At 43.1% G+C, this 27,550-nt stretch overlaps 1 protein-coding gene across 7 annotated transcripts in view; it reads left to right on the top strand.

The window, feature by feature from the left end:
* The window catches only part of acsl5 (acyl-CoA synthetase long chain family member 5), a 73,869-nt gene that overhangs the window by 30,133 nt on the left and 16,186 nt on the right, over positions 1-27,550 (top strand). For 5 of the 7 annotated variants that reach the window (XM_070874990.1, XM_070874991.1, XM_070874992.1 and 2 more), the window contains 11 exons: positions 10,446-10,547; positions 11,979-12,078; positions 13,474-13,652; positions 16,620-16,652; positions 19,433-19,484; positions 20,795-20,868; positions 22,392-22,469; positions 23,157-23,291; positions 24,729-24,863; positions 26,653-26,748; positions 27,030-27,102. In XM_070874990.1, the coding sequence (XP_070731091.1) occupies positions 10,446-10,547; positions 11,979-12,078; positions 13,474-13,652; positions 16,620-16,652; positions 19,433-19,484; positions 20,795-20,868; positions 22,392-22,469; positions 23,157-23,291; positions 24,729-24,863; positions 26,653-26,748; positions 27,030-27,102 (1,057 nt within the window). Of the gene's footprint in view, positions 1-8,002; positions 8,138-10,445; positions 10,548-11,378; positions 11,469-11,978; positions 12,079-13,473; positions 13,653-16,619; positions 16,653-19,432; positions 19,485-20,794; positions 20,869-22,391; positions 22,470-23,156; positions 23,292-24,728; positions 24,864-26,652; positions 26,749-27,029; positions 27,103-27,550 lie in introns of those variants that run through there. The other 2 variants (XM_070874995.1, XM_070874996.1) reach the window with 2 other exon arrangements.

The raw sequence follows: 27,550 nt of genomic DNA, 5'->3' as shown, positions 1-27,550 counted from the left end.
ATGCCATTCTTTCAAGGTACCTGAATAATTTCAGCATTTTTTTTTAAGTGTGTTGCAATTGAATCTCTGAAAACTGAAACTCAATAGCATCAGTATGACATATTCAAGGAAGTAGTTACAATGGGAATGCAGTGGAACATGAACTTGTCAGTCACAGTACAAAAAAAATCAGTCAATTATCAAAAGGTACTATTCTAAGTATAACCTAGCAGGCCTACATGTATGTAGGTGCCATAACTGAATGTGATTATGTTCTGTAGGCCTTACTTACAACATTAGATTATTGAAATGAATGTAAATAATAAAACATTCATGCAAAAGAATAACACATACCCATAGTGCTTCAAGTGCAATGAGACATCTTCCTGCACTTTGCACAAAACATAATTCACAAAGACATTCAGTGACATTGCACCCCATCCAACTTCCCACTCTTTCCCACAAACTTTCTTCTCCACTTTCCCAGTTCATACTGGCAATCTGTCCCCATTCCAACCCGATTAAGCTGGTACCCTTCTTCCACTCTGTTTGAGCTGATGCTCTCCCTCTCCTTCCTCCTTCTCTTCCTTCCTTCTGCTCCCACCCCCAACACACAGCACTTCTCTCACCTTCTATCTCCTTTCCATTTAATTGCCATTATTATTGTGTTCCTAACATAGATGAGGCTGCACACAGGGAAGTTAAAGTAACAGTGACCTCAGTCTTTAATAAGACACTCCAGAGTGAGGAACATGTCTTAGGGGCCGGCTTATATACAGTGCTCCCAAGGGATGCTGGGATCCCTTGGGACTTCAGGGGATGAGCTCCCTGGTGGCGAAACATGGGAGTGCATGCTTTACAGATACACAACATCACTCCCCCACCCCCAAAGTCAAAGTGAAAACTATTATACAAGGTGAGGTGGTCGGGAGCCTTTCTTTCCCTCGGTACAAATGTCTGTTCTGATGTGTTGGCTGTGCCCTTGCTGGACTGGCGTGTTGTTGGTCTTGCAGGGCTGTTGGGTGAGCCTGGCCTTGCTGGCATGTTGGGCGTGATGGGTTCGATTTCCTGGTCCGGCGAGGTGTCGTTGATCCTTTGGGTGTGTGTTGTGGGCTCAAAAAAGGTGGTGTCTGCTGTGGGTTGATCAGGGCAGTCTGTGAACCGCAGCCTCATTTGGTCCAGGTGCTTTCTGCAAATTTGTCCATTGTCTAGTTTGACTACAAACATCCTATTCCCTTCTTTAGCTATCACCGTGCCCACAATCCACTTGGGACCATGTCCATAGTTTAGCACATACACAGGGTCATTCAGATCAATTTCCCGTGACACAGTGGCGCGACCATCGTTTACATTTTGTTGCTGCCGCCTGCTCTCTACCTGATCATGCAGGTTGGGGTGAACCAGCGAGAGTCTGGTTTTAAGTGTCCTTTTCATGAGTAGCTCAGCCGGGGGCACTCCTGTGAGCGAGTGGGGTCTCGTGCGGTAGCTGAGCAGTACTCTGGACAGGCAGGTTTAGAGTGAGCCTTCTGTGACTCGTTTAAGGCTCTGTTTAATAGTTTATGCTGCCCGCTCTGCCTGCCCATTGGAGGCTGGTTTAAACAGGGCCGAGGTGACATGTCTGATCCCATTGCGGGTCATGAATTCTTTAAATTCGGCACTGGTGAAACATGGCCCGTTGTCACTGACCAGTATGTCAGACAGACCGTGGGTGGCAAACATGGCCCTCAGGCTTTCAATGGTGGCGATGCTTCCCGACATTATTTCACATTCAATCCATTTTGAAAAAGAATCCACCACCACCAGGGACATTTTACCGAGAAACGGGCCCGCATAGTCGACATAGATCCTCGACCATGGTCTGGAGGGCCAGGACCACAAACTTAATGGTGCCTCTCTGGGCGCGTTGCTCAACTGAGCACATACGCTGCATTGCCGTACACAGGACTCTAAGTCAGAGTCGATACCGGGCCACCACACGTGGGATCTGGCTATCGCTTTCATCTTTACTATACCCAGGTGTGTGCTGTGGCGATCCGAGATGAACGTCCCCCTGCCCTTTTTTGGTAGCACTACGCGGTTACCCCACAACAGGCAGTCTGCCTGAATGGACAGCTCGTCCTTTTGCCACTGGAACGGCTTGATTGGCTCTTGCATTTCAACGGGGATACTGGCCCAGCTCCCATGCAGTACAGTTTTTTTTTTTACTAGGGACAGCAGAGGATCTTGGCTGGTCCAAGTCCTAATCTGGCGGGCTGTGACAGGTGGTTTATCATTTTCAAATGCTTCCATGACCATCAACAAGTCTGCGGGCTGCGCCACCATCAACAAGTTTGCAGGCTGCGCCATTTCCACCTCCATGGTGGGCAATGGTAGCCGACTGATAGCATCCACACAATTCTCGATGCCTGGCCTGTGGCGGATGGTATAGTTATACGCTGATAGCGTGAGTGCCCACCTTTGTATGCAGGCTGAAGCATTCGTATTTATCCCCTTGTTTTCAGCGAACAGGGATGTGAGAGGCTTGTGATCGGTTTCCAGCTCAAATTTGAGGCCAAACAGGTACTGATGCATTTTCTTTACTCCAAACACACACGCTAATGCCTCTTTCTCAATCATGCTGTAGGCCCTCTCAGCCTTAGACAAGCTCCTGGAGGCATAGCCGACAGGTTGCAACTTCCCCGCAACGTTGGCTTGTTGTGATACACATCCGACTCCGTACGACGTCACATGCTAACACATGTCTTTTACACGGGTTATACAATACAAGCAGCTTGTTGGAGCATAAAATGTTTCTGGCTTTCTCAAAAGCAATTACTTGTTTTTTTCCCCCATACCCAGTTCTCACCTTTGCGCAATAACACATGTAGGGGCTCTAAAAGGGTGCTTAACCCCGGTAGGAAGTTACCAAAATAGTTGGAGTGCCAGGAACAACTGCAGCTCCGTGACGTTCTGTGGCCTGGGCGTGTTCCTGATAGCCTCTGTCTTGGCGTCTGTGGGCCGAATGCTGTCCGCCGCGATCTTTCTCCCCAAAAACTCCACTTCTGTTGCCATGAAGTTGCATTTCGACCTCTTCAGCCACAGCCCTACGCGATCCAGTCGCTGGAGGACCTCCTCCAGGTTTTGTAGGTGCTCAGCGGTGTCCCAACCCATGACCAATATGTTGTCCTGAAAGACCACCGTGTGTAGGCTCTCCATGTTTCTCTGGAAGATCGCTGCAGCCGACCGAATTCCAAACGGGCATCTGTTGTAGATGAACAGTCCCTTGTGCATGTTGATGCAGGTGAGGCCCTTTGAAGACTCCTCCAGCTCCTGCGTCATGTAGGCCGAAGTCAGGTCGAGCTTGGTGAACGTCTTGCCTCCTGCCAGCGTCGCAAATAGGTCGTCTGCCTTAGGTAGCGGGTATTGGTCCTGTACCGAGAAACGATTAATAGTTACTTTATAATTGCTGCAAATCCTGACTGTGCCATCACTTTTGAGTACTAGAACAATCGGGCTGGCCCACTCACTGAATTCCACTGGGGAGATGATGCCCTCGCGTTGCAGCCTGTCCAGCTCGATTTCCACACTCTCCCTCATCATGTGAGGTACCGCTCACGTCTTGTGGTGAATGGGTCGTGCCTCTGCGACCAAGTCGATCCACACCTTCGCCCCAGAAAAGTTTCCGATGCCTGGCTCAAAAAGGGAAGGAAATTTGTTAAGAACCTGGGTACATGAGGCCTCATCGACATGTGATAGCGCTCGGATGTCATTCCAGTTCCAGTGGATTTTGCCCAGCCAGCTCCTTCCATGCAGTGTGGGGCCATCGCCCGGGACAATCCAGAGTGGCAGTTCATGCACCGTGCCCTCATGGGTGACCTTGACCATGGCGCTACCCAGGACAGTGATGAGCTCTTTGGTGTATGTTCTCAGTTTCGTGTGGATGGGGCTCAGGGCTGGTCTGAATGCCTTGTTGCACCACAGTCTCTCAAACATCTTTTTACTCATGATGGATTGGCTAGCGCCAGTGTCTAGTTCCATGGCTACGGGTAAGCCATTCAATTTTACGTTTAGCATTAGGTGGACATTTCGTCGCAAATGTGTGCACCCCATGTACTTCAGCATCTGCCTCCTCTCTCTGAGGCTCAAAATTGCTTTGATCCACCATGGACCGATCTTCTTTTGCCACGTGGTGGTTAGCAGGTTTTGCAGAGCTTGCAGCTTGTTTGCAAGCTTGTTGGAGGTGCTCCATTGTTCCACAGCTCTTGCAAACATACCCTTTGAAGCGACATGAATAGGCTGAATGGAAGCCTCCACAACGCCAACAAGGTGTGAATTGCCTTGCATTCATCCTTTGTTGGGGACTCTGACTCATTTGGGTCACTTGAGGCCTGCTGGCAGTTGCAGACTCGTGGGTTCTGCCCTGTACATTTCTGCTCGCAAACACAGTTCCAGTTAATTTATGAACATTGCTAGCACTTGTGTGCTGAGAGATTTGTTTGGTGTTAACACTGGTGGACATAAACGCCTGTGCTATCGCAATGGCCTTACTGAGGGTCGGTGTCTCTACAGCCAAAAGTTTCCGTAGGATGGTCTTGTGGCCAATGCCCAGTACAAAAAATGCTCTGAGCATTTGCTCCAGGTAGCCATCAAACTCTCATTGTCCTGCAAGTCGCCTTAGCTCGGCGACGTAGCTCGCCACTTCCTGACCTTCAGATCGCCGGCACGTGTAGAACCGATACCTCGCCATCAGCACGCTCTCCCTCGGTTTAAAGTGCTCCTGAACCAGTGTACACAGCTCCTCACAACTTATCTGTGGGTTTCACCGGAGCCAGAAGATTCTTCATGAAGCTGTAGTTCGGTGCCCCGCAGACCGTGAGGAGGACCGCTCTCCTTTTTGCAGCGCTTCCTTCACCGTCCAGCTCGTTGGCTACAAAGTACTGGTCTAGCGGTTTGACATAGGCTTCCCACTCCTCACCCTCCGAGAACTTCTCCAGGATGCCCACAGTTTGCTGCATCTTTGCGTTGGATTCATATTCTCGTCGCCAGTTATTGTATTCCTAACACAGGGAGGTTAAAGTAACAGTGACCTCAGTCTTTAATAAGACACTCCAGAGTGAGGAACAGGCCTTCGGGGTCGGCTTATATACAGTGCTCCCAAGGGATGCTGGGATCCCTTGTGACTTCAGGGGATAAGCTCCCTGGTGGCAGAACATGGGAATGCATGCTTTACAGATACACAACAATTATGTTCTCCTATTCACCTCTTCTTCATTGCCATCAACCTTTTTTTCCCCCCGTCCTTCACTGCCACACATTCTTCACCCTCTGCTCCCATCCATATATCCCCTTGTGATGTATTCTCCTCACTTCCATTGGCATCTCTTGTCCTGCTACCAGAGACAAGTGGCTAATGAACCAAACCTGCCCATTCCTTTTCACGTACCATAGTGTTAATGGTCCTATTTGGCGGCACCTGTATACTGGAGGCAGGAACTCCCATTCTCGAGTTCTTGCCTTCAGTATACAAGAACATCAGAACATAAAATATAGGAGCAGGAGTAGGCCATACGGTTCCGCCATTCAATAAGATCATGGTTGATCATCAACCTTATGTCTTAAAGAATCTGACCAGATACTGTGAGCTCAAAGTAATGTGTGACCGTAGTCCTTTTATTATGGGTCTCCAGAGTGCCTCTCCAGCCTGTGAGGCCTCCTTATGTACAGGAGCTCCCAAGGGTTTGTGGGATCCCTTGGGACTCCAGGGGATGAGCCCTCTGATGGAACGAGGTATTTACAGGTTTACATATATAACAACACCGCCCCCCCCCCCCCCCCAACCCCAAAATGTCAATAGTGTAACTATTTACAATGTGAGTCAATCTGGGGCCTTCCTTTCCCTGGTTGATCGTCTTGGTGCAAATGCTGGTTTTGGTGAATCATTTGTTGGGCCCTCGCTGGGCTGCTGGGGGTAGTGAGTCCTGCTGGGCTGTTCCAGGTGATGGGTTCTGCTTCGTGGTCAACTGCTGGGTCGGTTGCCATTTCTGTGTATGTGTTGGAGGGTCGAAAAAGGTAGAATCTATTGTGGGTTGTTCTGGATAGTCCGTGAATCTGAGTTTGGTTTGGTCCAAGTGTTTCCGGTGAATGAGTCCATTTGAAAGTTTGACCTACTCCCATCTCCCCTCTTTGGCCACGACAGTACCAGGAAGCCACTTGGGACCTTGTCCATAGTTTAACACACATACAGGATCATTAATCTCAATTTTGCGTGATCATGATATGTGTTCTGTTGAAGCCGTCTGCTCTCTACCTGTTAGTCCACCCTGATCTGCACGAACGAGAGCCTTGTCTTAAGTGCCCTTTTCATGAGCAATTCAGCGGGGGGAATCCCCAGTGAGCGAGTGGGGTCTTGTGCAGTAACTAAGCAGGATAGGCGAGTCTGCAGTGAGCCTTCAGTTATCCTCTTCAAGCTATGCTTGATAGTTTGCACTGCTCTCTCTACCTGACCATTGAACTCTGGTTTGAACGGGGCAGAAGTGACCTGTTTGATCCCATTGCAGGTCATGAACTCTTTGAAATCGGCACTGGTGAAGCATGGCCCATTGTCACTCACAAGAATATCAGGTAGGCCATGCGTGGCAAACATGGCCTACAGGCTTTCAATGGTGGCAGCGGATGTGCTTGCCGACATCTCACATTCAATCCATTTGCAGTATGCATCTACAACCACAAGGAACATTTTTCCCAAGAATGGGCCTATGTAGTCGACATGGACCCTGGACTACGGTTTGGAGGGCCAGGACCATAAACTTAATGGCACCTCCCTGGGTGCATTGCTTAACTGTGAACATGTGTTACGTTTGTGCACGCAGGACTCTAAGACCGCATCGATACCAGGCCACCACACGTGGGATCTGGCTATCTCTTTCATCATTACAATGCCTGGGTGGGTGCTGTGGAGGTCACTAATGAAAGTGTCCCTGCCCGTTTTTGGCACCACTACCCGATTACCCCATAGGAGACAGTCTGCCTGTATAGACATTTCATCTCTGCGCCACTGGTACTGCTTCATTTCTTCTTGCATCTCTAACGGGACACTAGACCAACTCCCATGGAGCACACAGTTTTTTTTACTAAGGACAGTAAGGGGTCCTGGCTCGTCCAGGTTCTAATCTGTCAGGTGGTAACAGGTGATTGCTCACTCTCAAATACTTCCATTATCTTAACTAAATCTGCGGGCGGTGCCATCTCCACCACTGTGGTGGGCAATGGCAGCCTACTGAGAGCATCGGCACAGTTTTCTGTGACGGATGGCGTAGTTGTATGCAGACAACGTGAGCGCCCACCTCTGGATGCGGGCCGATGCATTCGTATTTATCCCCTTACTTTCAGAAAAGAGGGACATAGGTGGCTTATGGTCGGTTTCCAATTCAAATTTGAGCCCAAACAGATATTGATGCATTTTCTTTCCCCATAAACACACGCTAACGTTTCTTTTTCGATCATGCTGTGGGCCCTCTCGGCCTTAGACAGACTTGTGGATGCATAAGCAACCAGTTGCAATTTCCCAGATTCATTAGCTTGTTGCAATACACACCCGACACCATATGGCAACACATCACATGCTAGTACCAAACGCTTACATGGATCGTACAACACAAGCAATTTGTTTGAGCATAACAGTTTCCGAGCTTTCTCAAAGGCATTTTCTTGGCTTTTACCCCATACCCATTCATCTCCTTTATGCAGTAAAGAGTGCAGGGGTTCTAACAGTGTGCTAAGACCCGGTAAGAAGTTATCAAAATAGTTCAGGAGTCCTAGAAACGACCGCAGCTCCGTCACGTTCTTTGGCCTCGGTGCGTTCTTGATTGCCTCCCTCTTCGAATCGGTGGGCCTGATGCCGTCCGCCGCGATTCTTCTCCCCAGGAACTCCACTTCAAATGCCAGGAAAACGCACTTCGAGCGTTTTAACCTGAGCCCCACACGATTAAGTCGACTAAGAACCACCTCCAGGTGCTCGACGGTGTCCTGACCTGTAACCAAGATGTCGTCCTGGAAGACCACGGTGTCCGGGACCGACTTCAACAAGCTTTCCATGTTCCTCTGGGATTCGATCAGCCGAGGCAATATTCCAAACGGGCATCTGTTGTAAATGAAGAGACCTTTGTGTGCGTTGATGCAGGTGAGGCTCTTTGATGATTCCTCCAGCTCCTGCGTCATGTAGGCCGAGGTCAAGTCCAGCTTCGTGAACATTTTCCCTCCCGCCAGCATCGCAAATAGGTCGTCTGTCTTTGGTAGTGGGTATTGATTCTGCAGCGAGAAACGATTGATATTTATTTGTAATCACCACAGATTCTGACGGTGGCGTCTTCCTTGAGGACTGGAGCAATCGGACTGGCCCACTCTTTGAATTTGATCGGCGAAATGATACTCTCTCGTTGCAGCCAGTCCAGCTCAATCTCCACCCTCGCTCTTATCATGTACAGTACTGCTCTCGCCTTGTGATGGATGGGTCGTGCCCCTGGAATCAAATGGATCTGCACTTTTGCTCCTTGGAACTTCCCAATACCCAGTTTGAACAGCAAGGGGAACTTGTTTAATACCTGGCACATGAAGTTTCGTCGACGGACGAAAACGCTCGGACGTCGTCCTAGTTCCAAGCATATCTTTTCCAGCCAGCTCCTGCCGAACAGCATGGGGCCATCGCCCGGTACCACCCAGAGTGGTAAATTGTGCACTGCTCCATTGTTGGAGATCTTTACAGTAGCACTGTCGATGACGGGGAATCAGTTCCTTTGTGTACGCTCTCAGTTTAGTATGAATGGGAGTCAGGACTAGCCCTGAGGCCTTGCTGCACCACAATTTATCGAAAGTCTTTTTGCTCATTATGGACTGGCTTGCGCCTGTGTCCAGCTCCATTGACACCAGGAATCCAGTTAATTCAACCTTCAGCATTATCTGGGGACACTTTGTGGTAAATGTGTGCACCCCATATACCTCTGCCTCCTCAGTCTGAGGCTCTGGTTCGTTGTGATCCCCCGTGGATCTGTCCTCCTCTGCAACATGGTGGTTTGCAGCTCACCTGCACATACATTGGAGGTGTTCCATTGTTCCACAGCCCTTGCAAACGTATCCTTTGAAGCGGCATGAATGGAAGCGACGATCACCGCAGCGCCAACAAGGTGTTAATGGCCTTGCATTCACCACCCTTGATGGTGGACTCTGACATCTGCAGATGTGCAGCTGCAGGCATGTGAGTTCAGCCCTGTACGTTACGGTTCAAAAACATTACTTTGTTCACAGTACTTGCAGCAGCACTCGTGTGCTAAGAGATTTGTTTGGTATTGTCACTGGTGGCGATGAACGCCTGGGCTATCGCTGTGGTTTTACTCAAGGTTGCTAAGTATTACTTCATGGCCAATGTCAAGTACAAAGAAGTCCCTGAGCATGTGCTCCAAGTGTCCTTCAAATTCGCAATGTCCTGCAGGGCGTCTTAGCTCAGCGACGTAGCTCGCCACGCTTTCCTTCGGGTTTAGATACTCCCAGACCAGTGTGCACAAATCATCATATGACTTCTCTGTTGGTTTCACTGGAGCAAGCAGATTTTTCATGAGGCCATATGTTGGTGCCCCACAAACTAAGGAAGATCGCCCTTCGTTTGGCAGCGTTCACTTATCCTTCCAGCTCATTGGCCATGAAGTATTGGTCAAGTCGCTCCACGAAGGTTTCCCAATCATCTCCCTCCGAAAATTTCTCCAGGATGCCCACGGTTCTCTGCATTGTTGCAGTGGGGTTCATTATCTGTATCTCATCACCAGTTGTTATGTCTTACATAAAGAATCTGACCAGATACTTTTGAGCTCAAAGTAACGTGTGACCATAGTCCTTTAGTCAGGTCTCCAGAGTGCCTCTCCAGCCTCTGAGGCCTATTTATGTACAGATGCTCCCAAGTGATTGTGGGATCCCTTGGGACTCCAGGGGATGAGCCCTATTGTGGTTAAACAAGGTATTTACAGATTTACATATATAACAGACCTCAACTCCCCTTTCCCACCCGATCTCCATATCCCTTGATTGCCCTGGAGTCCAAAGATCTATCTATCTCCGCCTTGAATACACTCAAAGACTCAGCATCCACTGACCTCTGGGGCAGAGTTCCAAAGATTCACAACCCTCAGTGAAGAATCTGGCAGCACTTGGTACCATTAGCACTGGAACCACATGTGGAGAATTGGGACTAATCTAGTGCATTAGTCATTGGACTGCAAGTGGGGGGGAGGGGGGCGGGGAAATAGAAATTAAAATTCCACCTGCTGTCGGCCACAAGTGTGAATAGGGACATCAGATGGTGACTTTAAAAACATGACACAGTTGGCATGTATGCAAGGTAAAGGAGGCTGTGTGAAGCCAACTGGATGGTATGGGTGAAAAATGCATAGTGATCTATGAGTAAACAACCTAGTTTTAAGACCATTATCATCTACTTGCAGGTATCTGACCGAGCAGAGTACCTTGGATCAGGCCTTTTACATCGAGGATGCAAGCCATTCCCAGACCAATACATTGGCATATTTGCTCAGAATAGGCCTGAGGTAATGTATTGAACTATTGTACTTGACCACTGCAAATTTTTTTGTTATTAACAGCCGCACTTCTTGTAACCTATTCGTAGTTTTGAGCTTTAATTTTTAATTGCATTTAATTTTGTCAATCCGTAGCATTTCACAAGATTTCTGGAGGGGAGGGTGAAGTCTGACACCAGGTCAGTTTGTATTGTGTATGGCTCAAAATTAAATCGTACAATTTCTATCCATACTACTTTTCTCCTCAAGGAGACATGGGAAGCTAATGGTAACTTTGGCTGCCAAAATAAACAGGCAAAACACTTCAATTAGACTGAATGCAACACTGTCCTATATATAGCTTTTCCTATGTATAATGTATACAAGGGCCTACTGAAATCAAGCTACTGGTGGTGAGTCTCCTTGTCAGCTGTGACTGACTATCTGAAAATTGTGGGTGCACTTGAACTAGTCTCCCAACATAAAGTGATGGCAGACCAGACCAGTATAGAAAATTATTCCTGTAATGCAAAAATCTCACTGATCAACTCCCTTTAGTACTTGTACATCCCAGAGACAGAAAAAAGCTAGATAAGTAACTTAGACTCTAAGGCCAAGCTGTTCACTGTTCAAAGATAATCTACTTAACCTGGGATAATTCCCATAATCAACGTATAATCTTAACATTAGAAAAGTCAGGAATGATAAAAGACCGTTTGATCCATTTGGAGCTAATCACCAATTCTCAGAGCAAAACTTTTTCTACTTTATAGTTGCTTTTGTAATTAAGGTCTGTGTGTTCCATTTTCCTAACTGTATACAACAACAACTTGTATTTATATAGCGCCTTTAATGTAGTGAAACGTCTCCAGGCGCTTCACAGGAGTATTATTTAACACCGAGCCACATGAGGAGAAACCAGGGCAGGTGACCAAAGGCTTGGCCAAAGAGGTAGGTTTTAAGGAGCATCTTGATGGAGGAAGGAGAGGTTTAGGCAAGGAATTCCAGAGCTTGGGGGACCTAGGCAACGGAGGGTTGAGCGATTTATAATCAGGGAGAGCAGAATTAGAGGAGCACAGACATCTGGGGAGGGGAGGGGCAGAGGGGGTTGCAGAGGTATAGGGAGGGATTTGAAAATGAGGATGAGAATTCCTGTTCGGTGAATATCTGGCAACTTTGACTTCTATCTTCAGTTAACCTGATTCTGACTAATTGGACCCTGGATAGCTCTTGTATTCAAATAATTTATGTTGCTGTAATGTTCATCCATATTCCATATCTCATTGGCACAGAAGCTTCTTCTATGGCAATTTTGTCCTGAAGTTGCTGACCAGTGCAGTGTCTAGATACTTCTGTTGTGGAATAGTGTTTTGAAAATGGAGATGATCAGACTGTTATGTATAACTTATTACATTACATGTTTCATTAAGATACTAATACCAGATACTGTCTTTTTATTAGTGGACAATTTCTGAGCTGGCTTGCTATACCTACTCTATGTCAGTGGTACCTCTGTATGACACACTGGGACCTGAAGCTATTGTACATATCATTAACAAAGGTATGTATCAGTGAAGAAAAGATCGTAAATTGTTAAATGTGAGAATAATTTTGATGAGTGAAGTGTGCTCTGCATAAGGCTGCCTAGGAGCTATCTGAATTGAAGGTGGAGATTTGTCTTTTTTGTAAGTTGTTGTGCTGGATGGCTCTATAGCTCGCTCTAAGGTGCAGTCACCTACTCCTCAGTTTACATCCCTCAGTGTGTGAAATAATTGGATTGTACTAAAATCAAAGTTTGTGCTCTGGGGAGCTACAATGGCAGGCAATCTTGCACATGGTTTTTCTTTTCTCCATGTGTTTTTGGCTGGTAAAGGTTATGTTTTTATATAGGAGTGTATGTAAATAATGGTTCTGGTGGCTGTGGGTAAACCAACTACATGCAAAAAAAAGATTCTGGTTCAATCTCTTGCATTGCTTCGAAATAACTGAACTCCACTAAGGCAGCAGTGAAGCCAGTATGAGGGGCCTCAGTGTGTCTGGGCTAAGAGGAGCAAAGCTTTTGCAGGTTTAACACAGAATGCCCAATTGGACAAGGTACCTTAGTGCCAGTGGAACCATATCCTAGTGAGTTGCTCCCTTTTGGGAATTGAAGGAAGAAAAGGATGTGTGGCTAATACTATAGTTTTCAAGGTTACAGCATCTTTTTCCAAACTTCCAGTGTGGCCTCCACCTGCACATATATTAAAAACTGGAGGAATAGTCTAAGGAACGATTCTGCGATTGTGCGTTCCCAGCGAGGAAGCCATTCTTTCAGTGAGCGTTGGATGGGGCTAATTCTCCAACTCTCACCGGCTACTAGCTTGGAAGTCTGGATTCATAATCACCCATTTCGTGTCAGACAATGGACAACTTTGATGTACACTAAATTCGAGATTAAGAGCGTGTTTGTGTTTTCTTCAAAGGAACTTTTGCCTTTTTGATGCAATGTTCCAAGGATTTAAATGGTACAAAGTATAGAAAGAAAGACTTGCATTTCTATAGCATCTTTCACGACCATCAAACATCCCAAAGCGCTTTACAGCCAATGAAGTACTTTTTGAAATGTAGTCACTGTTGTAATGTAGGAAACATCTTCAGTTTTTCTTACTGGTAGGAAGATTTGAATTGACATGATCCTTCATGACTGAGTTGATAAAACTTATGGATTTAGTGACTGACTAACCAGCTAGAGAACGGAGGTGGTTGTGGAAAGGTTAATGGCAGAAGGTTAAAGATTTAATGCTATGACAATTTCTATTTAACACTTGTGCGCGTGTGACTAAACCACAGTTGGATTAAAATCTGAATTTGTACTCGTGCTACTTTGGGATTACCAATCATCGGCCAGTAATTTGTAAATGGAACATTTTGTGATGAAATGTAGAAGTTTGTTAAACTTAATATCCCTTGCTTGCAGCTGAAATTTCCACTGTGGTATGTGACAAGCCAAATAAAGCTGTTACTTTGCTGGAAAATTGTGAAAAGGGCCTCACATGTATCTTAACAACGATTGTTCTGATGGATCCATTTGATGATGCTTTAAAAGAACGTGGCACAAAATGTAAAGTTGAAATCCTCTCCCTGAAAGAAGTTGAGGTAAGATGGAGGACCAGAGTCTGCATATAATTATGAAGCAAAAATAACTCTTGTCAAATGGCTTAACTAAACCCTCTCCAACATTCACCTTTCAAAGTTAAGGCCCTGGTTCAGCCTTGGTGGAATTGGTGTTTTGTTGTTCAAACTGGAAGTAGAAGCTGCACACCAATATAGTAAACTATAAAATATACAAAATCCTGAACTTGCACTCTCACACTCTCAAGATGGTGCTCCTTTCCCCCTGATGCACACTATTGTAATTGGATGAACAGAATGTAAATGATGGATAGGTTTCCATAAAAGTGAAAAATGTCACTAATTTTAAAAACAAATTCAAGATCTGAACTTTGTGAAGATTTCAAAGACTGGCCCTGTTTAATTTTGGTACTTGTAATGTCATGGATTTAAATCATCTTCTAGCTAGCAAAGGGGATATTCTTCATCAAGCTGAGGTTGATGGACTTAGTTGACATACTAAGCATGTATTCTTAATACAGTGATGTGTTACGTTGCTGAAGGAAACTACAGTTAAAATTTGTAGCTCTCTCTGACTCCATATACAAACTGTTAATTGTACTACAAATCTGGGGTTTTAATGTGCAAAAGTTTTAATTCTAATGTTTCTAGCTTGCACTAAATGAGCTGAATGCCAGATGCGGCCTTGGTCATCAACTAAATGTTACAAATGACACGTGAATGTACAACAAAAGAGTGCAACTATCTGTAGTTGGATTTGAGATAAGATGGATTTCTGTGCTTCAATTTTATCCTTTTTTTTTTTAAATTAAAAAAAAATAATAAATTCCTCCCCTGAATGTGTGACTATTGTTGGGGTATGCTTCCTCTGGTACCTTGAGTCACTCTTCTGTGAACCTAGATAATTGTAGAATCCTAGAAATTATAGCATAGAAGGCGGCCATTTTGTCCAATGTGCAGGTGCCAGTGGGTCTGTTCTTGTGCACTACGTACTAGTTCTGTGATTGATAGCAATCTGCCAGCATTTACAAAACTGTCCAGTCTGTTGGCCTGTTCAGTTGCGAGTGTTATCCCAGGTCTCAAAACTAGCTCCTTTTTCTTCCCTGAACTGTGATAGATTGTAATTTTTGAGTACAGGGGTCTCAATCCACACACTGACTCAGAATGTACAGCGTGGTAAGTGCTGTGAATGGCCCACAAATTTCGGGTTTCCACATGCGATGCGCAAAGACCTGGAATTTCCAATCTGACAAGGTTCTTTTGATGGATTGAAAGCATCCGCTGTAAATTCACTTTCGCTGGCGGAGAGTTGGGCTATTTGCCCAACTATTGCCCAGTGAATAGCCACAAAACCCATACGCCTGGTAAAAGCAGGCGTAAGCCCTTCTTTTACCAGTGTAAGGATTAAAATAAATGTTAAAATATGTTTAAATGATAAAATATTCACTGGCATTTAAATTAGTTTGTTATTTTTGTCCCGTTTAAAAATGTTTACATTTTATTCAAAATAATTATATTTTTATTTTAAATGTTTTATTAAAGGGTATTTTAATTTTGAACCAGTGATCATTTATTTCTATTTCAATGTTGTGAAATTTTATTTATTAGTTGATGTCTATTATGCATATGGAAATTCTGTACATAAATGGAATCCCATAAGCATACTAGGAATCCCCCTTTGTCATTGGTTGACCTGGCCCACGTGATCCCAGGGATGCTTGCATATATCACATGCGCCCCAGGTTATGTCGACCTTTCCAGAGGCCTACACCTGCAGGCCCAGGTCCGCAAGAGTCCGAACCTCTGGAGACACAGGGTAAGCACATCGCTTTCTTACAGTTCGAAGGCGTACGTGGGCAGCAAGCCTTCGACTGCAATTTTCAGGCCAATGCTCTAAAAGAATGTTTAATGTAACGTTAAATAAGTTTTCAGACACTGCAATGCATTCTTGACAATCCCAGTTAATGCCATCACATTGACCTTTTAGTGAAGGGTATAATTATATCTATGTTTATCATTTTCAATTATTTTATTGGGTGCACAATATATTTGTTTCTAGTGAGACTTGCTGGTACAGGTTGAGCATCCGAAATCTGGAGTTCCAAAATTCAGAATGTTCTGGAATCCGGACACAGAGCCGATCCGTGGTGGGGTCATCTGGAAACGGGGAAATGTTCCAAAATCCGGACTCCCTCCGCCTCGGCAGCCCAACCTTGCCCTGGCCCTCGGTGGCCTGACCTCCGCCCCGACTTCTCCCGAGCCCGACTTCGCCCAGGCTCCTCCCCCCCCCCTCTTCCTTCCTTCTCCCTCTTCCTCTCCCTCTTCCCCCTCTCCCTCCCACCCCTCCATCCCCCCCTTTACTCCCTCCCCCCTCTCCCCCTTACCTCGGCTGCCAGACCCCCACCTATCTCGACCCAGGCAAAGATGTTCCAAAATCCGGAACGGCCTCAGTCCCGAGGTTTACGGATTTTGGACGCTCAACCTGTACAATATTAACTGCTAACCCAAGTCTGAATTGTACCCAAAGCAATATATTTGCATTGAATGTCATTGCACTATCCCAGAATCCATCACAAGGTTTGCAGTTCTGGTCCATTCCTAGTAGTTCTAAGTTTTTGGAAGAAGCCAAAGTACCCACTGTGGAGCTAAACAAAGATCCACTAGAGGATGTTGCCAACGGCAGTTGTTACTTGTGCTACAAATTATAATTGCATTTACTGCTGAAACTTGACTACTGAATGGCTAAACTCTCAATGTGCATATTACTTGAGAGAACCATCTAGAATCTAGTATATAGCATGCATCATACTTTAAATGTGTCCAAAACAGAAGTCTATCCTCTACTTAATTTTACTCCCAAGCATACACTTACCATTATTCATATCACTCTCTCAATGCATTACATCTCTTTAACTTCAATGTTCTGACTTTCTGAGCAATGCCACAGGAGCTCCATTAATATATTAATTACTAATGTGTTTTTCCTTATAGGATCTTGGAAGAGAGAACCTAAGAGAACCAATTGTAAGTATATGAACTAAATTTAATGTGTAATAATTATGCAGCTGTTAATTAATCCTTAATCCCTTTTTATCCCAATTCCTCTTGAGATTTACTGCTGCATCTAAGGACTGTTAGATGCCTAAAATTGTAGCCTGAATTGAACTAGCATCAACCAGTTCAGCTTGTATTACCGGGTAAACAATCCAAATTCTCAGTCTAGGATGTGCAGAGTTACATAGAAATTACAATACAATCCAGAAATGGCCTGTTTGGCCCAACCAATCTGTGTTTTTAAATTGTGGTCCAATTCCCATATCCCGTTTATTCCACTTTCCTTCAACCCAATATCTAATCTATTCTGAAATATTGACCACGTGTGATGTGTTTTCTCCTGGTCACTGTCCTAAATCTCTTGCATTTAATTTTATAATTGTGTCCCCTTATTCTACACCACTCAACCATCAGAAGCAGACTGTTTCTATCTACTCTGTCCCATCCCTACATAATTTTAAATATTTCTAACAAATCATCCCTTAATACGCTCTGTTCTACTCAAAACAGCCCCAATTTTTCAAGTCGTTGTATTGCCACGTGTCAGGCAGTACCCTAGTGAATCTATTATCCTTTCTGCCTCAACATTCTTGTAGTACAGAGCCCAAAATTGCAGAGAGTACTACAACTGTGGAATACTAAAGTTTTATACAAGTTCATCATTGCATCTCAACTTTGATGTTCTGTACCTCTGAGCCTAAAATCCAGTATTCAATTTGTTTTTTTTTAAAAGGGCCTTATCCACTTGAGGTACTTTTAATTTTTCGATTTTCCACATCACCCAACTTTCTCCCAAGATAATTGTGTACCACTTCACATTTTACTAAGATTGAATTCTATCTGCCATTTTTTTGTCCGTTCCAAGATCGTGTCAATATTCCCCTGGAGATTACTTCAGTCCTCTGAATTATTAACCTATGCCTCCTATTTTAACATAATCTGCAAATTTGGACACAACTCCTAGACTAGTGATGTACACAGTGAACAGATACAATTTCAGAACAGAACCTTAAACTGCTACACACTTCTAGCCACTCTAACCTTAACTCGTACTGTTCCTTCCAACTAATTTTTAATCCAATTTTCTACCCTCCCAATTCTATACCCCACAATTTTCTCAAATATGTGGTCTGGTCCGAGGGCAGTGGTTCTCAAACTTTTTTGATTTGAAGGACCCCTTTTCAAACAGATTAGTAATCATGGTCAAAGTCTTTTGGAAGGTCCTTATACCACATTGACTGCGGTTTCCCCCAATTACCGTATCTGCAATCACTTCAAAGAACTCTGATGTTTGTCAAACATCATCTTCTTTTCTGAAATCCGTGTGGGCTGCTTCTAATATATCTCTTAGATATTTAATAATTTAATCTTTAAAGGTTCCAAAATGTTCCCCACCGCAAATGTTTTACTGGCCCATAGTTACCCAGGTTTACTCTCCCTTTTTGAAAATGGTATTACATTGGCCATACTCCAGTCCAGCACACTGTTAAGTGAATAAGTTAATTGCGGCAAGGCAAAGTGAAAATATCTGATTTGGAAATCCATTAACATCTGGAATTCCCTCTGTGCCTCTACCTCTCCTCCTTTAAGACGCTCCATCTTTTTGACTAAGCTTTTGGTCACCTGGTCAAATAGCTCCTTGTGTAGCTCGATGTCCAATTTTGTTTGATAACTCTCCTATGAAGCACCTTGGGACATTTTACTATGCTTAAAGTGCTACATAAACTGACTAATACCATCTTCAAGGTTAAGCATAAAGGAGTACACAAACACTTAGTAGGTATGGTTAACAAGTGTTTACATTCTTGCAGGCTTGAGCATAGTTTTAAGTGTAACACAACTTAGCAATAGTTGGGCTTTACTTGATGAGAATAGAATTACGCTCACTGTAGATGATAAGGGTCAGCGAAGATATTCATTACATAGCTGACGGGCCAATAGATTTGGGCAATAAATCTACCAGGTACATCTAAAGCTTACTGCTTTATATGAGCTATTGGTTTTAACCATGTTCTTGAAATTGATGCAACCTTGTTCTTCCAGGTTGACTGTAGTAGGGTAGAGCTGCCTCCCTCTGGTCCGAGGGCATTAGTTCTCAAACTTTTTAGTTGAAAGACCCCTTTTCAAATGGATTAGTAATCGCCCCTCCCCCGCCCATCTAAATTATAATACTACTGAGGACTTGTATTAACCTTGCCCTTCCACTTTACACGTAATTGCTCATTTTTTGTCTCTGTCCTCAGTGGATTAATAAAAATAATAGTCTCTGTGATTCAGCTTCTTAAACTTTTGGATGTCTCATTAACACTTAATTAGCTTCGAAGGCATGGTTCATATTCTGAAGTCTGATTTCTCCCAGTTTCTCCTGACTTCGCTTTACTTCAGGCTTTCTCTTAACTTCCTTAGCTTCTAATCTGGGTGTGAAAAACTCAATTTTTCATGCATTTAATTTTATAAAATAAAATTGCTTTCCCCCTATCCATTTGTCTCAGGGATTCGCTACAGAAGCATGGCATGCTTGACCTTTTGAACTTTTTTTTTCTTTTGACTCCAGATTATTAGTTACAGCCTCATAAATCGGACGACCTTTTCTATTCTAAAGGAACTTTGCAGAGCTCTCGTTTTAATTCTTACAATTTTATCGGAGATTGGTGTGTTGTAATGTACCATCTTAAGACCACTTTCCGACATATAGTAAGTTGTATAATTAATGTCCATTTTAAAATGTGACTTCACTCATTGTTTTCTAGCCACCTAAACCTGAAGACATGAGTATTGTATGCTTTACAAGTGGAACAACAGGTATTTCGAGTTTTATTCAGGTTTGAGAGTTTTTTCCTAGCGTGGTTTCGAGGCCTCAAAAGCCTGCGTTGGCTATAATGAGGGTATACGATGGAGAACTAGGTATCCTTTGTGCAAGGAACGGAATGACTCATTTTCATATTGGATACCGAAGACTTTGGTTTGAATTAAGCCAAAATACTCGCTAAATTCCATCCCTGAAATTGGTTTAGTGTGGTATGGAACCAACATCAGATTAATACCAATTGGCCATCTTGTTTGTAGGGCTTGGGTGGAAAAAGCCAATTGCATGGGATTCTGACATTTTGACATTGCATTCCGTGATTGTTTACATTTCCGTCTGGAGGGGTGGGGGAAGAGTAAGAAGAAAGAGAAACACTGGTGTGGATGGAGTTGAGATAGTAAGGTTGCGTGCAGCCCATTAGAAATTTCAGATTGACAATTAAAACTAAGAAGTTAAAATCTGTAATGCAGAGCCACTAAACGCCACTAAAACGCTACACAAAACCTACTTTATGAAACTCTTCTGCCTGCCTATGTGTGTACACTTGTTGCCTAGAATGGCTCTTTTTCAGTTCAGATCCTCTGCACTAATATGGACATCTATAATTGCCACCAGGGCAGGTGGAAAAAACTTTTCAAAATATACTTTTTTTTTGTAAAAAATAAAAATTTAATTTGGTGATTTTAAAAATAAACATTGAATTTTAAGAGAATTAAACCAAAAAACCTCACTAGATTTATCTTCCATGCAGATTTGTTTTTTTTAACTAAAGTTAAGTAAGGAGTAGGTGAGCTGACACTTTAACTACAGTCAGAAGTGAAAATGGCTTGTTTTGGATCCTTGGCCCCAAATGATGCAGTAAACCTGGGCTGAATGATCACCTTGTTTTTCATTCCTCAGTAAAAGTTTTCATTTGATTATAGTTTAAATAATGCATTCCAGTACATGCCATCTACTCCAATCGTGTATACTTAAAATGAGCATTTTCATGTACTCCACAAATCTTCCCCTATGAACTCGCTTTAATGAATTTGTCCATGTGCTTGATGCTAATTGAGTCAAAAATAAAACTTAATGTGGCAGTGGGCCTCCCTTAGATTCTTTTCCCAGTGTATTGGGGAAATAAGACTGACAATAGATTAAAATGATCTGTCTTGATCCAGCAAAGACGTTTGCATATATTAGTCATCTTCCACCTTTTTGAGCATGGGGATGTGCAACCCTGTGTGTAACTCAATGATATGTCTTGATTTGCAAGTAGGAAATCCTGGATAATGAGTAGCTGCAACTTTTTTGTCTGAATTAGGTGACCCTAAAGGAGCTATGCTGACCCATGGGAATGTGGTGGCAAATTCAGCAGCTTTCTTCAGAATGATTGAGGTTTGTATAATTAAATTGCATGAAGTCTGGGATCCCTGTAAAAGCTGAGCTTTTGAAGAATATTTTTGCAGTATAGATTGCCCTTGGTATCTCATGGTGTTGCTTGAGACAAAAATATGGCTTGCTCTCCATGTAACCCACTGCTTAACCTGTCTCCCACTCAATTCTTTGCATTTACATCTGCCATCTGTCTCCAATCTGGTTCTGAGGTATTTATTTATCCGTGCCCTCTCTTGCTTGCCCCTCTTCAACGGAACACTTTGCTGTGACTCTGCTGTATGCACACCGTCAGATAAGATATAAATTGGGGAGAACATTGACCACACCGAGGAGCACTACGGAAATAAAAAAAAACAATGCTGAGGAGCACTGAGGCCACGGATCACATACGAGCAGAAACATGGAAAATATCATGGAGTAGACCTCAGACAGGTGGAAGGGGCTAAGCTGGGCCTCATTTCCACAATCGGGCCACTCGCTAAGCTGCAAATTCATCCCATCAGCGGTTGGGAGAAGGAGGAGAGGGGGTGGGGGGGGTGGGGTGGCGACATTGTTGCATGCATAGATGTTGCTCCTCCTGACTCCCCAATGTTTATAAAACATTTTTTAAATCAAATTGCCTGGTTTTAGAGTGGCTTACAGCAATCCCTTTTAAGGAGCACTAGGCTGCCCGATGCCTGGTACAGATGGATGGCACGTGAAGATGTATACTCTGCCCTTTGTTAATAAAGACAGACCGACTTGGATTTATATAGCGCCTTTCATGACCAGCGGATGTCTCAAAGCATTTTACAGCCAATTAAGTACTGTTGTAATATAATTAATGATTATGTTGGAGTCCTGTGCACATACTAGAGCCTGATTTAAAACTTGGAATGAAAGCAATGGGCAGGGATCGAGTAGGAACAGAATGGCAAGTTTGGCACAGTGATTATTATTTTTTTCTTCCTGTTACTATCCTGTTCCTGCCTGGTGGAGTGACTTAAAATCAGCCCTATTAGACATGGAGTGTGGGGGCAACCCTGAGGCCCTAAAAGAAGAGTGGGGGGGGGGGGGGATGAAAGTCGAGAGTTATTGGAAGATGAGTTGGGTAGATTATTTTCTGAATTATTTAAATTGTTTTTTTCAGGGGTATTGTATAATGGGGGAACTAATATCTTAATTCAGAGGACCCAGATTTCCCGCTTTGTATAATTTGGCTCCTTTTTTAATGTTTTGAAAGATGGCAAAATGTTGGTCCAAATTTCAGAGTCACTAGAAACAATTGACAAGCCTTGGACCTATTGGACATGCCTGAAATTAAGCAGATTTATTTTTAATGCTGTAGAGTGGTTTGGATCAAAGATTAGGACAGCATTAACTCCAGTAATACGAATTGTAACTTGTTTTGCATTATGTCTCAAAGGTAGAATTGAGACTCTTACTTGGTTTTTTTTGTTTAAGTATCGCAAGTATGTCTTAAAAACTGTGGTGAATCATTGTCTTGCAATATTCTAATGGCTGCCTGTCTCTTATCTGAACAGTGCACCTTTATCCCCAGGACTGATGATATTTCTATCTCCTATCTTCCTCTGGCACATATGTTTGAGAGAGTGGTGCAGGTAATCATATCCATTTTATTGCCAGTTCTTGGACATGTATAAATTGGCATTCTCCAACAAAATAGCAGACTTGAGATATGATAAATCCCCTTGATCTGATTGCCTACATCCTAGGGTTTTGAAAGGGGTGGCTATAGAGATAGTGGATGCATTGGTTGTCATCTTCCAAAATTCCATAGATTCTAGAACAGTTCCTGCGGATTGGAACGTAGCAAATGTACCCGCTATTTAAGAAACGATGGAGAGAGAAAATGGGGAACTACAGACCAGTTAGCCGGATGTCAGTAGTAGGGAAAATACTAGAATCTATTAAGGATGTGGTAACAGGGCACTTAGAAAAGAATAATAGGACTGGGCAGAGTCAAGAAGGGGGCTAAATTTGAACAGGATCAACGCAATAGGCGTTGTGGTGAGAATAATTTGGGCACCTAGTTTTACAAAATGAACGCCTCTGCCTTTAAGCATCTATTGTTTTGGGGATCCAAAGAATAAGTTGGAACTAGCAACTGCTTTCATAATTAGTTAATCCAGTTATTCTCTGGATTCCAATAGCTTTATTCTGAACTGATGTAGAATTCAACACTCGTCAATGTCCTTTTTGTCAATGGTTGAAAGTAAAGGTTGCAGTTTGATCACAAGATCATGTTGAAAATGGTTTATTAAATGGATATAATTGTATTGATTCAGACGGCACTGTACTGTAGTGGTTCCAGAGTGGGATTCTTCCAAGGTGATATTCGATTGTTGGCAGATGATATGAAGACACTCCAGCCCACCTTCTTTCCAGTTGTGCCTCGACTACTGAATCGTATTTACGATAAGGTTTGTTCCTTTTGTTGAAAGTAATATGGAAAAAGTGGAGTTCATTAATTTTTAATACAATTAATTTGAGCCCCTTAAATTTCCCCCTCTTTCCCTCCCCTTCCCCTCAACACTGAAAATGGCACAATCTTACTGCAATTGGATGGACAGGAGACATTATCTGAGCTCATGGAGGGCAATGCTCTGCCATTCACTTGGATCGTGGCTGATCTGTAGCTTCACTCCATCTACCCACCTTGCTTCCGTAACCCTTAGTAACCTGGCCCAACAACAAAAATCTATCCAGCTCCGTTTTGAATTTTTCAATTGACCTAAACTCATCAGATTTTTCAGGGGAGGGGGAGAGAATTCTAGATTTCCACTTTGTGAAAAAAGTGCTTCTTGACTTCACCCCTGAATGGTCCAGTTTTAATTTTAAGGTTATATCCCCTTTGTTCTGGACTCTCCCACCAGAGGAAATAGTTTCTCTCTCTACCCCACCAACTCATTGAATCATAAATACCTGAATTAAATCACCCCTTCATCTTGAAGCAAGCAATTGATTTAGTTAACCTAATATATTGAAGTGAGATTGATTGATTTTTTTTTTCTGAAAGTATGGAAGCTGATTACAACATTTATCATTTTGAAAGTTTAATAAAATGCCAATTTCTTTCCAACTGTCTCCAGATTGTTCAATTAACACTTAAAATTGAATGCCTTTTTTGGCAATTAATTCAGAAGCGCACAGATTCCTGCTCTGCCTCTGACCACTATAAATGGTGCAAGCCTCTCAAACAAAAAAAATAGGATTGAAAATGTGGTAGAATTGCACTTTTTAAAAAAAAAAAAAAAATTGCCTTAAAATGTTTTTTCTACTGCTTGTGGAAGTCCCACAGTAGTGAGCCTGAGCCTGTACGATGAAAGTTGTAAACCGATTCTTTTTTTCTTTTTGTATAAGAATCCAATATATTAAATGAATGGACACCCATATTTTAAAAACCATTCTTCTTCCCAATATCCCTCTTCCCTTGGTGACTTGTGTAATTGAACAATTAATAGATGCCTGAATTTTTTGTAACTTTTTTTCCCCCTCTCCTTCTGCTATTAGGCTGACCTGCATGAGGGTTCACCTGGGGACCAGTGGTTTCCTCCTTTGGGAAGCATCTAGCCTGTGCCTTCCAATGACCAAATGACTTAAACTAGTTAAACCCGAATCCTACTTCATGGCATGGGCACACTGTGCTTCCTTGCACCTCATCAAATCTTATTTCAGCCCCTTATTGAGATATCAACATTAGCTCTTCATGCACTTTAACCTTGATGACATCTGAGCTCCTTGTTGACCACATTATCACTTCATTCAGAAGCAAAATCGATGTATACAGTGGAGTAATTTTGAGATTCTATGTACAGAGCACAAGTATTCTCAGTTAATATGTTTATTTGTTCAACTAGGTGCAAAGTGGGGCGCAAACTCCTTTCAAGAGATGGCTGTTAAATACTGCTGTTAGCAGAAAAGAAGCTGAAGTAACCCAAGGAATTATTAGAAATGACAGTATCTGGGACAAGCTGATTTTCAACAAAGTTCAGGTAATGTATAGGCCGTCATGTTGTAAAATGACCAGAACAGGAGACCATGATTTATCTCCGATTTATTGTCTGCTTAAAGAAAAGGTACTTTATCGTAGTTGTTCCTAGTTAGGGTCTTGGTTATCCAGTCCGAACACCAAGCACCAAACATATCTATAAATGTTTGTTAACTTGTAATTCCATTTCTTTAAAGCTGTTTCTCTAAGCACCATCTAAGTAGGTATTGGACTGGCAACAATTACTCTGTCAATACTGCTCTGTAACTGATCACTACAAAGTGTACATGGGAAAACAACTATTTCCTTCAAAGTAACCTTTTCCTTGGAACAATCTAGTAGACCTAACAGACTGCCTGTTTAAAGTTCTGTATGTGCCCATAACGTGGAATAACACAGACCACGTTTTTCCATTGTAAAGTGTTTCTGGCAACAGATGATCAAGCAGGGAAAGTCTAGAAATCAGTTGGAATAAAATATATTTGTTGCCAAGTTACAGCTCATTGCTATTATGTAAAATACTAAGTGGTGATTATTAACTGCTAATGTACTTGGCAGCAGCTGGAATTCAAACTAGTTCTATTTCAACTCCAGTATGTGGAATATCATTAGGCAATACATCATACAGCAAGTAATCAGGAAGGCAGATGGAATGTCAGCCTTTATTGCAAGGGGGATGGAGTTTAAATGTAAGGAAGTCCTACTACAACTGCATAGGGCATTGATAAGACCACACCTGGAGTACTGCGTACAGTTTTGGTCTCCTTATTTAAGGGGTATACTTGCATTGGAGACAGTTCAGAGAAGGCTCACGAGGTTGATTCCTGAGATGAAGGGGTTGTCTAAAGAAGAAAGGGGCCTATACTCAGTGGAGTTTAGAAGAATGAGGGGTGATCTTATTGAAACGTATATGATTCTGAGGGGGCTTGACTGGGTCGATGCAGAGAGGATGTTTCCCCTCATGAGGGAATCTAGAACTAGGGGGCATAGTTTCAGAATAAGGGGTCGCCCATTTAAAACGTAGAAGAGGAGGAATTTCTTCTCTGAGGGTCGTGAATCTTTGGAATTCTCTGCCCCAGAGAGCTGTGGAGGCCGAGTCATTGAATATATTTAAAGTGGAGATAGACAGATTTTTGAATGATAAGGGAGTGAAGGGTTATGGGGAGTGGGCAGGGAAGTGGAGTTGAGGCCAAGATCAGATCAGCCATGATCTTATTGAATGTGAATGACGGAGCATGCTCGAGGGGCCAAATGGCCTACACCTGCTCCTATATCTTATGCTGTTCGAGACGCCCAGCCTTACTCCACTATCCAAGCCGCTGCCGCCCAGTGAATACCGCCACTGCCAGACAATAAATAGCCCAAACTAGCGGCTTCGGATCTTAGCGGTATCCCAGCGGTTCTAAAAAGCTGAACAGCGTACACCGCCGAGATATGGGCGGTGATGGTAAATGTGGAAACTCTAACCTTATGTTCTTGGGTGAAGTCTCAGGACAATTGCAATTTTTGAAGCTGCAACAACTGAAGTCGTGTTCAAGTGCATGGCTCGGTCTCAAATGTTGTTTGATAACGCTCCTGTGAATTACTTTGGGACATTTTAACTACATTAAAGGAGCTATCTCAATGTAAATTGTTTTTATATTATGTGTGTGTGTATTTGGCAAAGTACCATAACTAAGAACTCGTTGCCAATAAGTTGTATGTCTTTGTCTAAAACTCAAAGAAACTCGTCATTCTTTATCCTTTTTTTGCTAAGCATTTAAAAACGTTTCTAAATCTTTTGTTTACTGAAGGCTACAATGGGAGGACGTGTCCGTGTGATGGTAACGGGAGCTGCTCCCATCTCCCCTTCTGTTCTAACATTCCTTCGAGCAGCACTGGGTTGTCAAGTAAGTATAGACTAGAGTCTGATTGTGCTTTCTTATGGTTCATCTGCTTTCACTTCAGATTTAAATTTTGCATTGCAAACTGTTTAAATAATTGTAGGTTTATATTTTAGAACATGAGCACAAATTGTATTTTTGGAAAGAAAGGTCCTAAAATTTAATGAGGGGTTACTGCCTTCAGTACATAAATCTTGATGCTTTCTCAAATAATGGCAAACTTGTTTGTAATACTTAAATACGCCAGGTGAGCTGGGATTTAGTAGTTATTTTTTTCTTGTCTGCAGATTTTTGAAGCATATGGCCAAACTGAATGCACTGCTGGATGTACCATCTCAATGGTTGGAGATTCTACTGCAGGTAATCCACTTTACAGATACTCACTCCAGTCTCCTCTCAAAGGATCTAATTATCAATTTGAATTTCACTTTCAAGTCTTGAAGTCTAAATCCACACATCAATGTTGTCTGCCGACTGTTGCTAACTTTAGAATTGGTCTACTGAACTTTACAATAAATGTTTTGATCTTCAATAATATACATTCTATACAGTCCCGTTAACATAACAAAAAACAACCTAAGGAAACCGACTCAGTACATCAGAGTTGGAGATGCATTGAATGCAGTTAGGGATATGGGGCTGGAAAGGTAAGAAGGGAGAAGCTATTGGGATTTGAGGACTTTGCAATTTGTATTCTGAGGCAAGGGAACTGGTGGGATTGGAATAATGGGTAAGTGGGATTTTTGTGCAAGGTAGGATCCGGGGATTGACGTCCTGGATGAGTTGTCGTTTGTAAGATGGAACTACA

This window comes from Pristiophorus japonicus, chromosome 3 (assembly GCF_044704955.1).
Source record: "Pristiophorus japonicus isolate sPriJap1 chromosome 3, sPriJap1.hap1, whole genome shotgun sequence".
NCBI classification, from domain to species: Eukaryota; Metazoa; Chordata; class Chondrichthyes; family Pristiophoridae; genus Pristiophorus; species Pristiophorus japonicus.
This window is presented reverse-complemented; position numbering and strand designations above follow the sequence as displayed.